General features: G+C 48.6%; 1 protein-coding gene across 4 annotated transcripts in view; it reads right to left on the minus strand.

Annotated features, from left to right (window-relative positions):
* Positions 1-804: 804 nt before the first annotated feature.
* Positions 805-16,357, minus strand: part of gripap1 (GRIP1 associated protein 1) — a 45,232-nt gene continuing 29,679 nt past the window's right edge. For 3 of the 4 annotated variants that reach the window (XM_069184471.1, XM_069184468.1, XM_069184465.1), the window contains 3 exons: positions 13,949-14,042; positions 6,181-6,350; positions 805-3,636 (listed from right to left, as the gene is read on the minus strand). In XM_069184471.1, the coding sequence (XP_069040572.1) occupies positions 3,550-3,636; positions 6,181-6,350; positions 13,949-14,042 (351 nt within the window). In that variant the 3' untranslated portion in view covers positions 805-3,549. Of the gene's footprint in view, positions 3,637-6,180; positions 6,351-13,948; positions 14,043-16,357 lie in introns of those variants that run through there. The other variant, XR_011183751.1, reaches the window with a different exon arrangement.

A 16,357-nucleotide genomic window follows, 5' to 3' on the forward strand; every position in this document is an offset into this window, starting at 1 on the left:
GTGTCCCTCTGTCCTCGAGGCCAGAGCCTGTCCCTCAGAGAGCCAGCTGCTCTGGATTAGTCTGCTGCAGAACATCTCACTCCCCAGACACCTCCTCTGCCAATCTGCCTGGCACCCAGACCATCTTCATTACCCAAGCAGGGTGTGGTCATATCTCCTGCTGTCATTGCTTTCATTAAAATCATGTCTATTGGACTGGCAGTCTCTACAGATTCTTAATCGCTTCAAGCTACCCAGCACTGAACTCCTGTCATGATAGCACACAAGCTCAGTAGGTTGTCAGCATAGGGAACAGTATTATAAACAGCCATCAACAAAAACTGCTATCTAAAAGCACAGTTTGTATGTGCCTAATAAGCTTTAAACTATCGCATTATCACTGTACATCAACAGGTCTCATTTCAAACAAAAAGGGACCAAAAGACAAGTGACAACAGACAAAAGGTAAATTTGATGCTGAAAACAGGAGCCAACTGCTTTTTTTTAACCTGTTGTTTTTAAAATTTAGCACCTCTGACAGCTTTTCCTGTACCAGCTCCTGGGGCAATTAGACATGGAGAGGCACTTCTCCAATGTCACTGCCTTCCAGTTGCGGAGCCAGGCATCAGCTGACCTCCTGTGGCCTCCACAGCCCGAGGGGAGCGACAACTCGGATTGACAGAGCCGAGGAGAGTCTCCACCTGGAGCCTCCGACCCCACGGGAAGAACAGGGAGAGAAACTGCTCTCAAGTTTAAAAAGATCACAGGAGCGCAACAGGTACACACCACAACACCAGATGGCAAACAGGACACACAGACAGACTGTTACATATCATGGATTTTATTCTGCACGGACGATCTCCTCTCTTCACACGTCTTTGTTGGCTCAGAAGGGTCAAGGAGCCCCGGTCCCTTTGGCAAGGTGAGTTGGGGTGCTGTGCGGTGTGACAATGGGGTACGCAAGTCTGCAGGAGAGGAGGGTGGAGAAGTCCGGAGCCTTCTCAGACATCTGCGACTGGCGCTTTAATGCGTTTTTGGTAGGAAAGGTACCGTTCACCAGAAGAAAATAATCCGTTAAAAATCCTGTAAAAACACTGAGATTAGACATCCTGCCCTTCCTTTGAAATTCCCCACTCTTCTCTCATTCCCACAGGGCGAACCTGCTGACAAGCCCCTGGAGATAACCAGCATGACTACCAGCCCCTTGTTGGGGGATATTAAACTGTAAATGCCTATTCGAACACACATGGCCATGACCTGTGCAACAGGTTCAACTAACACTCCACACCAGGGGTGCCCAATCCTGTTCCTGGATGCCGATGTGTCTGCAGATTCTCATTCTAACGATCATTATTGGTTTTATTGGACCAGTTTAACAGCTTCTCCCAGCAAGAGATGCAGAAAATCTGCAGGAGGGGACAGTCCTGCTGCAGGCACACTGCCCAGCCCCTTCAGGATGAGGGCTGGACAGCCCTGCTGCAGACACACTGACCAGCCACTCCGGGACCAAGACTGGACCAGCCCTGCTGCAGCAACACTGACCTCTCCACCCCCTCCGGGACCAAGACTGGACCAGCCCTGCTGCAGACACACTGACCTGTCCACCCCCTCATCTTCACTGACAGTGCAAAACTGTTGCTTAGAAAAAGGAAGGGAAAAGCAGACTGTCTCACTTCACTTTTGACAGAACACTAACCGGTTAAAGGTATTCAGATGTATTTAGTAAGTGTTGTCTCAAGCCATAGTGATTGAGACACCGCTCACTTATGCCATGCTTCCCCGTCTTTAGAAACGGATCATGGGGACCTGTCAAGCTGTCTGGATTAGGCCTCTGCAGGACCAGGGCCGGAGACCTGTGTGGTCAGTAGGTCCAGGCCTGGCCCTTCCGGGATCATCACGCAGAACTTCATCAGACTCCTGGCCTTCACCCATTCACAGACTCTCCGCGCCTGAGCAATGGTGGTACGTTCACCAGCTGCTGAATGGCAGTTACAGACAAGAGATTGCTCTCTTCCAAACGCAGCAGGAGCGGCTGGAATTCAGAGCCTGAGATGGAGAACACTTTGTTTTCTCTTGGTGATAAAGGCTGGTACAAGCAGTAGGACATTGCAGGATACAGCCGACAATGAGACCACATGGTGAACACTTTGCACAAAACGTTCAGAGGGACGTGGAGGAAACACATCAGTCTGTGAGAGAGGAGCACTGGAGTCCTCTGCTGTTGACAATGAAAACTCAGGAACGCCCGTCCTCCATGCTTTGGAATGACATTTTTTAAGTGCCATTTCTATAAATCATAAAACACAAGAAGTTAAATAATAACCTGAAATAACAGGACCACATAGACCAAGCACTGAATTACAGTACAGTGTACCAGGTGTTAGTGACTGCTGTGCCTTCATTATGAATACTTCAGTTATTTCCTTTGAAACGGACATACACGTAAAGCTAACAGATTCCTTACTATCAAAGGGAGCAAATATACACATTATATATTTATTTATAAAATAAGCCTATTTGCTGCTGAGCTCTAATATTAACAAGCTCAGTTATCGAAAAGGTAATAGGAAAAGGCTGATAATCTCTCATACTCCGAACTCCTGAGAAAGCTGTGCAACTTGATTTTGAACTTCAGAACCATCGCTGTTAAGCAGCTTTTAAAATTGTCCTCCAGTTTTTTTTTCTTGTTTGCTGTGTAATCGGAGTTTCATCAGAGACGAGGGTGGAATCAGCAAGGGGAGAAGAGCACTGTGGGAGACATTTTGCACAAACAGGGCTGTGGCGCACAGAGTGCTTTCGTCACTCCAGCAGAGGCAGAGGGTCACTTTAGGTTTGTTAGAATGAGAACCTGATGCTTCTCCGTACCCTTGCTAATGCTCTCTGGCTCTCTGCAAGTTCAGAGGATGGAGCTACTTGCATCAGCTACAAGCACTAGAAGCACATCGCAGCTGAAATGAGACAGTTAAGAGCACGTGGTATCAGTGTATCTGGTATGCGCATGGGCAAAGCTTTTCCCTTTTTTAAAATCACCGTCAAGCCATTTTTTGGAGTACATGGAGTCGACCTGAAAACACGCTGCGGAATATAACCGTGCCTGAAGCTTTGACTACGACTGCACCAAAAATGAAAGCAGCAGCCCCCTCCCAAGCACACTTGCAAAGGAACAACTGTCTCACGCCTCCCACTGGTCTACACCCCCCTGCCCTTTAGAGGTCGAGAACAGCAGTGCATCGTCACCCCCGTCCCCAGAGAGCTTCCTAGCCCCTCCCTCCATCTTCATTATTCCCAGCATGCCAGCCCGAAGGAAGCCGTTAGCAAATGCCTGTAAGATGGCATGCCTAGGAGTCCAGTTTCACTTTTTTTCTGACTGATGGGAGAGAAAAGCATTTTTTTTTTTACAGTAAATACATTCAGTAGCAAATGCCCCTCCTGCCCCACCCACTTCCTGCTCCCTGCTTGACAACAAGCATTTTCAGGTCCAGTCTTGGAACACAGCTCCCCAGTCTGCGCCTCTGGGTGACCACTGGAGCTGGGCAGGACAGAGCTGCGACGGGGGAGGCCTGGCTGCTCCTAGTCGATCGTTTTTGGGTCCTGTCCCAAAACCGGGGAGGCCTCTTTGCTGAGACGCACAATCTCCTGAGACAGAACTTCGAGGTCCTGAGGAGATGACAAAGAAAATGCGCAAAAAAACACATTTTTTTAGGAAGAACACCCCTTTACACTGGAAGATCTTTCCAAGCAATTGGGGACACTGCCTCGTCTGTGGCGGAAGTACGTCTGACGAGCTGAGGTGCAATCAGCACATAATCAATTGTCTGATCTGTGATGCATCCCCACTCACAGATCGGAAGCAATTGATCGGATTCCTCAAGGATACCAGAAAGTCACCTTCCCTGCGCTTTTTCAAATCCAGACTCAAAACCCCGCCTGGCCCCTGCAGCTTCTCTTACATTCCAAACCCTTGTTTTTAAGTGGGCTAATTTTGTAACCTCTTCTCCTTGTTAATTTGTTTCCTCTTTAAAAAAACACGACAAGTTACTTTTAAAGGCATTACAAAGTTTATGACGATGACGACGACGACACAGTTGAGTGCTCATCCACATCAAGACAGAAGTCCACTCTCCTAATGAGACACTGCCTTGTCTGTGTTCGGCAACACGGATCTGCACCAGCTCGGAAAAGGGAAAGTGGAAATTGCGAAATCTCACTTCCGACCATTATTCCATGACACCACGGCGAGAGCCGGACAGACGAGCGTTCGGGGTAAAGGAACTGGCCGAAGGCCTCCCTCACATCAGCGCTCTGCCCCCCTGCAGCACACACACGCATGCACGAGCGACAAGGACGCACGGAGCAACGCTGACCCCAAACTGCTTTTCAATTTGTGCTAAATTTTGCTGCGATTAAGTGGATACCTGCTTATTAAAGCTGGCGTATTTCCCTCAGAATGCAGCTGCAGTGCAGCGCAGACGAGAGGGAGGCGGATCTGCAGGTTCGCAAGCTACCTTTCTGCACTGCCTCCGACACTCACAGCAGCACGAGAGGCTCTCGGGGCGCCCCCCCTCCCCTGGAGCACCACCGTCACGGCGAACCCCGAGAAAAAGCCCAAGTACTCAGTTCGAACAGAGAGAAAGGAGGCACACAGCCACAAATACATTTGTTGCTGGGACACGGCAACAAATGTTCAAATGCAGGAAGGAGTTTTTTTGGAAGAGAAGCGATGCGATAGCAGACCAGAGGTGGACTTGCACTGCGGAGAACTCCCGTACCTGAGAAGAAGCTGAAAATGTCAGGAAGGTGACGACCCTAAACGCCCTCCACCCTTCCCAAGCCCCGATTTTAGATCTGAAATCCGTTTCACGTCGAAACCAAAATCGCAAGAACAAGAAACGATTCTGTAGCCGACCAGCCATTGTTTATTATCTTGGGTTGCGGTAAACGACGTCATGCCTGGAGGCGTTTGTAACGAACGAGCTGCTCTGGGCTGTCCCAGCACACGCGGGCCGACCCTCTGTTCAGCTGCAGAAGCGGCTCTGAGCTACGCCTGGCTGAGCAAAGTCTAGACGCCAGCTCCCTCAGAACGAGCCCTAGCACGTGTGAGCAGCCTCATCATTTTTTAAAGCCTGTCCCTTTACTGCAGCTACAGGCAGCCTGTCCCAGAGGCCAGTGCACACTGGGTTACCAGGAGGCTCCCAGCTGGGCCGCAGGCCGACCCAGCGGCAGTCCGAGCCAGCCTCTGAATCCCCAGGCCCCCTCCTTCACAGCAGGAGTAAGGGTCCGGCCATCAGCCTCTCTGTAGCCTCAGATGGCAATTCCAGAGTTCAAACACTGGGGATGAGCATCTTCTAAACGACAAACCATCATCATCATCATAGCTGCCTGACAGACTGCTTATTGCTGCCGTTTCCCAGTGCTGGGTGCAAGAGGAAATTGCTTCTCTTGTTTTGACATATGACAGAGTTAAATTTCTTTTTGAAGACTTCTGTAAAGCAAAACATAGGAGGAAACATTACCTAAAACATCTATTTCTTGTCTGGCTGCTCTCGCGTACTTACAGGACATTATGTGATGCTCAGCAATTACTTTTCTATTCAGGGTAACAGACAATTAGTGACATTCATTTCCTGCCTTTTAGTGAAATGGATATTTCCATTTTTTATTTTGCGTCTCTTTTTTAAATCCCTGTGCTCTCCAAAGTTCCTTTCAATCTCACTTTCTGTGCCTGAAAATAATGGGGCTGCTCTCAGCTCTCCAGATCCCAGCCCTGTAGGTTATCTAACCCGGACAAGGCAGAAGGGTGAAATTTAGACAGCTGGGGCCGAGGACCACAGCTCAGCTCCAAGGAGAAAAGAAAAAGAATCCCTGAATCTGCACCTTCTTCACCCTGTTCACAGAACAATGGAGTCATGGACAGACAGTGCTGCAGTAGTGCCTTTTCCTGTCCTTTCTCCATCGCTCCTCCCGTCACCTCTCTCTCACACCCTCTCCTCCCATCCCATTCTTGCCCTCTGTACCTCTTTTGCTTCTACCCCCCACTTCCCCACCTGGTTCTACCCTGCCTCTCTTCCCCCCAACCCTGCCCTCTGCCCCTCCCCATAGCCCCCCCCCTTCGTGCTCCGCCCCAGCCACTCCCCCTTCATGCCCCACCCAGCCCCTCCCCCTTCATGCCCCGCCCCCAGCTCCTCCCCTTCCCCTTCCCACCTTCTGCAGGTGCATGTTCTTGGTCAGCTGCTCCTCCAGCATGTTCTGCAGTTTCTTGTTCATCTCCCGCAGGTTCTCATCGCCGGGCTTCACCAGGTCCCGCAGCACGGAGCCCAGCCCCCCCCTCTCCTGCTGGCCGCCGTGACCCCCGGCAGTGGCTCCGGACACGTCTGGCAAGCAAGGAAACAGGAAGTGGAAAGCGAGGTCAACCTCACAGGCCAGCAGCTCCCCGCCTCCAACCTCACCCTCTCCGGCTTGTGACTGAGTTGGAGCCTAAGTTGCTGCTTAACTAAAATGGTTAGAAAAGGCCATTGACAGTAATTGGGTTTGACCACTTGCCCTCTGGAGCCTCAGTCAGCCCCTTTAGCTGTGATGTACAGAAAAAAAAGAGAGGAACCTGCATCAGGTAAGAAAGAGGTACCCGAGTTTGATTTGATCACAACCATTAACGCGATCAGGCTTTAAAGTCGTTTTGTATTTTCACAACGGGAGAAACTCATCAAGCACCAACTCAGACAGGAACTCACTCCCCCCACCAATACTGCTCTCCACTCTGAAAAGAAAACACTCATCTATCTCAAAGCCACTTGTAAAATGATCACATTTTCACACATTTGGTGAAAAAGACACTATAGACACACTACTATCCATCCTTTTTTCAACCACTTCTTCCAACACAAGCTGGCGGGGGAGCCAGAGGCGATCCTGGGACTCAAGGGGCGCGAGGTGGGACGCCAGTCCATCTCGGGGCACACACAAACACCGACTCATGAGACAGGCTCACACTCACACCAGGGCCAGTTTTCCAGAAGCCCATGAACCCGCCAGCACGTCTTTGGACGGTGAGGACATTCCAACTCACACAGCCACACACGGGAGGCACCCCAGGAACCGAACCCAGGGCCCCAGCACTGCTCACCACTGTGCCACCATCTCTACTACGAATCTAGTTCAACTGATTTTATTATATTTTATTAGCTTGTTTAATTACATTTCTTTTAAATGTCTAAAATCTTCAAAACGGATTATCAGGGGTAATGCAAGCAATTGTTTTGTGTCCAGCAAGGGGGGGACGGCCCTTGCAAAGCTAACTGGAAGGAGAGAAAACAGCAGGCACTTATCTTAACATGCAGAACTGCAAGAGCTGAGAACATAGAACAGAGTTTAGTCAGCTATTGAACTTTCCTGTATTGTTTCCCCCACTTGGATCCAAAACAAACATCTTGATCATATCCTGCGATAACTAAGCTACGAGAAGCTAAACGATCCACGTGAACAAAGCGGAGCTCATCTGTAATGATTCTCATATTCCTACACAGAGGTCACCCGCTTAGTCAGTTATCAGGATACTGGTTTCCAACACAGACACTAATAATGTCAAGTGGAGTGACTGTGGTCATCTACTGTTTCTACTACAGCCCTCCAGCTTCGGAAACCCAAACACAGACTGGTAACGGAGCCCTCCGGGGAGAGGACAGGCCAGCAAGCGATACGGCCAATGACCTGAAATTAGACTAAATGCACCGGGTTCAGCAGTCCAGTAATCTCAACTGGAGGGGTGGCTGCCCCAGTTTCATTTGATTTGAATCCAGTGTAAAGGGCCATACCAGACACTGAGATCATCGCTTGCTTTGATTAGGTAAGCGATACTGTCAGGTCGTTGGCGGTCCAGGTGACACCTGTTCACTGAAGATCTGGCGTTTCAAGTTTAAAGCACAGTCATGTTCCTGCTGACCTATTAAGAGTAAAACAGGGCTCTTACAAGTGGTATCCTTCCTGCAAGCAGAGCTTGGTCTGGGCAGGCTAGAACACTACGCAGGCACACTACCATGCTTGCATGGCTCCACCTGCACTCCTGTGAGGAAATGGTCATGTTTGAAAAGGTGAATTAGCAAAGTTATATTTCGCACATTTCAAATCAAGTTAAAATTGAAACAAACACAAACAACAGCTTGGTTACCAACTTGGTTACTAACTCTTCAATTGCCCGTTCTCAAAATCCAGTCCCAGCCGTTTAAATATTACGTATTTATTAAAAGGCATACAAAAATGTTTTCTCTGCAAAAGACAAAAGCAGAAATCAGTTTGAGGATTGCTGTGTAATTCTGCTGTGTTAGTCTAATGTCTGGCAAACAAGTACCAAAAGAAATGTTACTGTGTGATTTAAGGAATGTACTGTTCTTCCTCCCAGCAAAAAAACAAAACACCCCAGTAATCTCAGCATATTTCACCAATAATGAACAGCTGATTTAAAAGTAATGAGAGACTGTCACGGAGCAAAGATTTGCAATCTTTTGCTTAGCACAGAAAAGCTTTGGGGCTTCACCTTGACCAAGAGTGTCAGTATAAAATAATTTTAACTGAAAAAAAATCAGACACTCGAGCATTATGCTGGCGAGAATAATGCTGATATGCTCCGTTTTGGGAGAGTTTCACAGCAGAGAGGATTTATAGCAAAAGCACAGATAGTGAGTATGAAATACGCTGGGGACAAGTTCTTCTGTATGGTATTTGTCCTTGGAAAACCTTCATGTTACAACTTCTAATCTATATTTCTGGGCATCACTCTGCTCTTATATTATGGCAGGTGTCTCAACAGCACACCACTACTGGACTACTGTAGTCATACATCTACTTTGTTGAATTAGTGAGCTACTGAACACACTGCAGCCTCTCACCCTAACAATGAACTCCTGAACACACTGCAGCCCAGCTCACTGATACTGAGACACTCAACACACTGCAGCCCAGCACTCTGAAAATGCTCAATATCAGAGAGCTCCAATGGGTTGAGCTGAACAGCTCATTATGTGGAGAAAAAAGTATCTATCTATGGAGGCCTGTGTTGTAGTGCTGGAATGCGAGCTGTAGCTTTCTCATTGTCGCTGACCGAGCAAAGTTTCGGTCTCCTCTTCCCAGCAGGCTAGAGAGCCCAGTGAGCACTGCATTATTGAAGATGAGTGTTGAGTTCAGTTAGGCGTGTCTTCGTCCTGAATCATTTACATCCTGCTACTGTCAGCTCTCATCTACCAACTGTGGCTGATGCTCTCTTGTTCTCCTTTCACATCTCCCCAGTGCAGTATTTCCTGCTAGGAAAATGCGATGATCAAAAAAGCTCACCGCTAGCATCACAGTCTGCCATTAGCCAGCAAACCATGAGCCTTGTAGCACAGCGTCCAAACGGAATTTGTGACAGGCCCCAGTCTGTCAGCCTTCCCCACACTGTTTGTCAAATATTTCATGCACTAATAACACGGGGATAAAGAGAGAAAAAACAGAAACTTTTCATCTGTTTCCTTTTATGTTTGTCCCTTCTGCACCTGTGCACAGCATAACAAACCAGGACCCGCTGGCGCCTGAAGTACAGCTCAGCCTTGAAATTGTTCTGTGAAACACTCCAATATCAGCCCTCTGTATTGCGCAAATAAATACTGTAATCTGTAATATTCCATTGGTCAGATGCACATTACAGCTCTATATAGGGATCACAAAGAATGCCGATGCAATATAGATGAAGTCAGTTATACTGACTCAGCAGAAACGTGGCTAAGATGCACAGCATTAAGCTTTAATCCATTAATCGCTTTTTTAACAACTTAAAACCCCTTCTTTATAACAAACTATGCAAGGTATTCTGCTTAGAAGAATCCAATATCATTCCACTTTTTTAACACTGAGCTACTGAACACACTGCAGCCCAGCACCGTGACTCTGAGCCACTGAACACCCTGCAACAGCAGCAGTTTCCACTAACGGCTCTCTCAAGATCAATCCAATTGCTTCCCTCGGAAGATGAAGTGTCAAGAGACATTTTTATCTGTTCAAGTGCACCTCCTGTTACATCTTTGCTCAGAAAATTCTTATAGGGGGGAAAAAGGTAAAAGCCCCTGAAATACAAAACAGCACTGTTTCCCTGCAAACCAGTCACATTCGATACAAATGTTTAAGAAAATACAACACATATGCAGCAACTCAATATTTCTGGTACCGTCTTTGTAAAAGGTGAAGAAAGAAAAACTCGTTACAGGAGGCAGAAAATAGGAGAATTATAGAAAATTTTATAAAATAGAATAAATAATTGGCACCGAGTCATTGAGGAGGATATCTTGCATATTTGCGACAGTATTTACAATTAGAGAATGTCGGCCTTGAGAGAAGAGAGCCTAGCATTCAATGTTAAACTGGTCATTCATGAAATTAAACAGGGAGAGAACTGCGATACGAGGAGGGAGAAAGAGGGGGGAAGGAACAAAGAGAGAGAGACCATCAGAGCCGTGGAAACAGAGACAAGGCGAGCCCTTCCTCAAACCCTCTTAAACAAGAGTGCGGAAATGGGATTATGGAGTTAAAAACAGGTAAAATAAAACTGATAAAAAACCACCGCACGATAAACGTAGAACATTACCTCCCTGGCCTCCTGAAAACCTCGCGGCGACCCGTGACCTCCCGTTTCAAGACCCAAAGCGGGAACTGACTAGCTGTGCAGGAGGAAGGGGACAAGAGGCCGCAGGACGAGAAGGGGGAAGAGGGAACTGTAAACGAGACGCGACAGTGGCAGGGAGGAGGCTCCAGGCCAGGGGGCCGATGGATCGGGGAGGGCACACGGCTGCCAGGAGGACAGCCAGAGGGTATAATGGGGGCACAGAGGCTCCCCCCCCAGAGCAGGAATACCAGCGTGGCTTCTACCGAGCACAGCTCTTCACTGGCGCTGTCCGATTGCTCCTGAAAGTGGATATAACGCCTTATTTTTTAAGACTATCCCGTCAGAACTCATCCTGAGCGTCTGCAGCTATAAAGAACCGAATAAATAACCCCAGCCCTAGTGTGGAGACTGACCCCCTAACCCCAGCCCTAGTGTGGAGTCTGACCCCCTAACCCCAGCCCTAGTGTGGAGTCTGACCCCCTAACCCCAGCCCTAGTGTGGTGTCTGACCCCCTAACCCCAGCCCTAGTGTGGAGACTGACCCCCTAACCCCAGCCCTAGTGTGGAGACTGACCCCCTAACCCCAGCCCTAGTGTGGAGTCTGACCCCCTAACCCCAGCCCTAGTGTGGAGACTGACCCCCTAACCCCAGCCCTAGTGTGGAGACTGACCCCCTAACCCCAGCCCTAGTGTGGAGACTGACCCCCTAACCCCAGCCCTAGTGTGGTGTCTGACCCCCTAACCCCAGCCCTAGTGTGGAGACTGACCCCCTAACCCCAGCCCTAGTGTGGAGACTGACCCCCTAACCCCAGCCCTAGTGTGGAGACTGACCCCCTAACCCCAGCCCTAGTGTGGAGACTGACCCCCTAACCCCAGCCCTAGTGTGGAGACTGACCCCCTAACCCCAGCCCTAGTGTGGAGACTGACCCCCTAACCCCAGCCCTAGTGTGGTGTCTGACCCCCTAACCCCAGCCCTAGTGTGGAGACTGACCCCCTAACCCCAGCCCTAGTGTGGAGACTGACCCCCTAACCCCAGCCCTAGTGTGGAGACTGACCCCCTAACCCCAGCCCTAGTGTGGAGACTGACCCCCTAACCCCAGCCCTAGTGTGGAGACTGACCCCCTAACCCCAGCCCTAGTGTGGAGACTGACCCCCTAACCCCAGCCCTAGTGTGGAGACTGACCTCTAACTTCACCTCTAGCTTTCATACTACGTCTGACCCATCTTGCCTATCGCCTAACCTTGCCCTACAGTGTGAGCCAGCAGTATGTCAAGATCACAGTGAGCTGCACTGCAGCTCCACACAACCTTCAACCCTCGCTCATGCAGCAGACTCACGGTGTCGAGAGAAGACCCCGGGCCTGTCGGTGAGCTCTGTACGGGAGTAGGGAACAAACTGAGAAAAACAAAACACCCGCAAACAAAGACATTCAAAGGCAAACAAAAAATGCTGACGTTCTTTTAGGAAACCAGCTGAACGTGAGCACTTCTGAGCTCTCCTTGACTGATCTAAGCCCTCTTCCCAGGATCACACTACATATCCTACAACAGGAATACGGCTGCAATCATACAGACCTCTTAAGAGTGCTATACATGGATCTGGGAAAAAAAAGGTTCTTTCCAAAGTTGGACAGCTATTCACATACAGCTTGGCTCAAAATAATGGGATCACTTATCACAAGTATTTTTTTTTAAAGCATTCGCTTTCTATATACTTCAATTTGACAGCTCGAAAGGCAACATTGATCATGTTTTGCTAAAGGAGAAAACCTTATTCAGAGTCCAGAATGCAAAATAACATCTTGGACTGATCTGGAGAAGAAAACACAGAATCGCACAACATCTTGAAACCATCATCTTGTGTCTGACCACAAACAACTCGCACAATGGGGCAGAGTGGCCACCCAGAGAAAATTTTTGAGACAGCTGTGTGACCAAATGCTTCTTTTTGTAAACAGGCCGGACATTTTTGTACTCTTATGAAATACAAAACTCATCAAATATTGAGCAAAGACAGTAACTCAGATCAACGTTGTTTATTAGATTTCACATAGTGCTTTTTCAAGCCACTAGCTTCAGAAGGCAGTAAGACAGACACAAAAATAGCCAATTTAAAAATAGAACAATAAAAGATTTAAAGAGGATTATAAAAAGAGAAACGCAGGAGGTGCTTTGGAGGCAAAAAGAAAAAAAAGTCTCCAGACGGACACAACACACGCCCGTTAGCAGACACACGAGCTGTTTCCATGCTTAATTTAAACTTAAGTTCTATTTTTTCTTAAGCTTTGGTGAGATTAATTTACACACCACATCCTTCCAGCAACTGCTTATCCATTTCTGAGATTGTACTGATGGAGATTAAATTCACATCGGGAGCCGACTCCACACAGAAAACGCCCTTGGAAAGCCGGGCACCTTGTGAGGGGCCTGTCCCGAGTTCAGCCAGGGCATCCTGGGTGGAGAGCATATGGCAGCTTGGGACACAATCCCAAAGGCACTGACCACGCCACGCCACCTGACCGACTGGCCTTAGGGCGACAAGGGGACACCTATTGGAATCGGAGGCAGGAACTACTCTTTAGATAGAGAGCTGTCTGAAAACAGCTGCCCAGCTGTGGTGTTAAACTCACCTGTCAGTCTGGGATCCTTCAAGCACCACGCTTGCTGGCTGAGATCCCTGAACCCACAAGCTTTAGAGTAAACAAGCTTTTGGGCAACTGATGACCTCTCGCCTGTAATCAATCTTATTCTCTGCCCTTAGCTTGTATGAGAAAACATACACAAGGGTGTTTTAATAGGGTGAGAAGAGCTCCCAGGGCAATCATTTTATTGGCACATAGGCACAAGTACAGTGTGGCCTCAGCACGCCGCACTTTCCCAGACCTGCAGTGGGACACCAAAGCTCTGAATCTGCTGCAGCTGCCCAGAAAGAACAGAGCTCTGGGGGTCGGAGTCACTCGCGACACGACTACTGAGCGCAAACTGCCCGCTGGGCAGGAGCTTCCTTGAGGGCCCTAAGAGCTGGACAGAGGGCAGGTCAGGGCTGCAGGCCATCCAGCAAGAAGGATGTGGCCTGGGTCTATCAGCACAGCACAGGGTACGGTCAAGAAACGCCTTCTGCACAAATGTGAAGTAAGCTTTGCACCTCAGTGTCTGACCACATCTGCATTCATGCCTGGGGTTACTCTGGACAGGTGTGTCCTTGCATGGGCTCATGAACAACGAGATAGTGCACTACGCCTGTGAGGATATCTCCATTCTCGACTGGCAGAGGTCCCGTTACCCAACGTCTGGACGTGTCCTAGTTTAACGGAGCAAACACACAGGACAATTACAATGACAGTTACCTCTCCTGCTGTCCATGACATAGGTCTCAATGATGGCACTCTTCCTGCAGATGTCATCGGCCATGGATGAGCAGCTGACCTCCAGATGTTTCACCTGAAACCACAGCAGCTGTGTCAACACACTTGCGGCAGAGATATGACAGTGCACAGGTAGAACTCAGGCACCCACAGAGACTCAAGCACTGTGAATTGTGAGGATGCAGAGAAGGAACAGAGACAGTTTTTGAAAGTTGTCATGGTGCAGAAAACAACCTTGATCTCGGTTTCATCCAGGTAAGTCTTTACAGGGGCACAGCCAGAAGGAGACCAGGGGTGTACAGGTACAAGAGAGGCAATTTATTGGTTTCTTTAAGCCCAGTTGTAGAAAACTGTGTTAATTAGAACAATAAAAGTTAAAATAAACCATGAAGACTCTATAGCTAAAGAGAGGGGTCCCGCTGCAGAGCACGGCGGTCAGATTTTTCCCAGAGAGCCACAGCACCTTCTGGTCCTGTTCTGACTTAATTGGCTGAACTGTTTCCTTAATTGGACAGATCTGACACAATGTCCCAAACGTCAACATCCGTGACACTCGCCTCCTTTGTTAAAGTACCTAGATGCTCAACTATAGTCCCTTCAAGGACGGAATCCAGCACATTTTCTAGGTCTCGCAAATCATTACCAGCTGAAGACCTTCGAAAAGTGTTAAACTGTTCCAGTGAAGGTGGATGTCCAGCTCAATAAGATTAACAGCAGAACTGTAGCCAAGTGTCAAGGGCCCTTAAAAAACATTACATAAATTAACAATTAATGATCAGTGAAGTGGAAGGGTTAGTTAGAAGAAAAACTAGAAGCTACCAGCCACTGAGCTGAGCTGGGTCACCCAACCCTGGTGGTGGAGAGTCACAGTCCAGCAAGCTTCTTGGTCACTATTAATCATCCATCCATCGTCAAACCGCTTCTTTCAATTCAGGGTCGCAGGGGAGCTGGAGCCTATCCCAGCAAGCAACAGGTACAAGGCAGGACACACCCTGGACAAGACACCAGTCCATCTCGGGACACACACAGACACGGACACACCCACACTCACTCCAGGGCCAATTTTTCCAGAAGCCAATTAACCCACCAGTCTGTGGGAGGAAACCTAAGTGAACATGGGGAGGAGATACAAACTCCACGCAGACAGCAGCCCAAAGATTGAACCCAGGGCCCCAGCTCTGTGAGGCAGCAATGATAACCACTTCATCACTGCGCCACCCTGTCACCACTGGTCATCTGTTGTACAGTAATGTGTTTGTGCACCCAGCTTTACTGATGAACACGCAGTGTCCCAGTCTCGACAAACTGCTGGCTTCACGAGACACAGAAACCCTGCTGGCCTGTGGCTCTTTTGGTTCAGGCCTGGACCTGTAGGAATGTAGGTCAGTCTCTCAGAGGGACTCTTGAATCACAGGCGCAGGAGGTGCTGTTAAACTGCCACAAAGGTGCCAGACAGCCTGATTACCGAGTCTGAAGCTGATCGTTTCTGACTTGACTTGGACGAAGCCCAGAGACATCCATCCATCGCCCGGGTCTCACCACAGAGGGGAAGGTAAACTGTCACCTTACACTTACCTCCCAACACCTCCGACCTTGGTAGAAAATGGGCATAAGGCCTGGGCCATGCCCACCGGTGTCAAGGCTAATTAGCCAGACAGCATTGCCAAGACACAGCACCTCGGATGACCCCTCCAGCAGGGCACTGGGTGCACTTCAGAGATCCCATTACCCGGCTGCGCTCATGTGTCAGGAAAAGACACGTGCTCCGCATCCTGGTGAGCCTGGCAAGACCGAAATGCCATCTCACCCCGAACCAGGGGCAGCGCAAAGCCCCTGCAATGGGCAGTGCCACTGCTGCAGGTCAACATGTTGCAGAATTAATAAAACAACATAACAGACCGCAAGCTCTTAAAAGCAGCAGCAGTGAACAAAAGAAAACGTGCCAAGACAACAAGATATAAGACGTGCCAAGTGACTTTCAGTTTTATAGAACTGGATCCAAGATACACTTTAAACAAACCACTTGAAGCGTACACACACACACAGAAAACTAATCACATCAGGATGTAAAGCTTACGTTGTGACCACTGCTGGTGTGCACAAGCTCATCAGAAAAGTTCAAGTGTCATTCACAAAGCTTTGTGCACGCAGACGTATTTACCAATAAACTACTCATCTCCCCCAAACTGATTTTACCTAGATTTAACATCAATCACAGCACACCTGAGGTCTGTTCTCATGTTGGAAAATGAGCTTTCCCCTATTGGTCTCTTCCCAAATAGAACTGGGCAGTTCATCTACTCTTTAAAAAAACCACTCCTTACATGGTGCCATCTGCTGCTCTTCTCTTTTTTAAACAAAAAGCACAAACGGGGTGAAGTTATCAGTTGA

The sequence above is a fragment of the Lepisosteus oculatus genome, chromosome 2 (genome assembly GCF_040954835.1).
Source record: "Lepisosteus oculatus isolate fLepOcu1 chromosome 2, fLepOcu1.hap2, whole genome shotgun sequence".
In the NCBI taxonomy this organism is placed as follows: domain Eukaryota; kingdom Metazoa; phylum Chordata; class Actinopteri; order Semionotiformes; family Lepisosteidae; genus Lepisosteus; species Lepisosteus oculatus.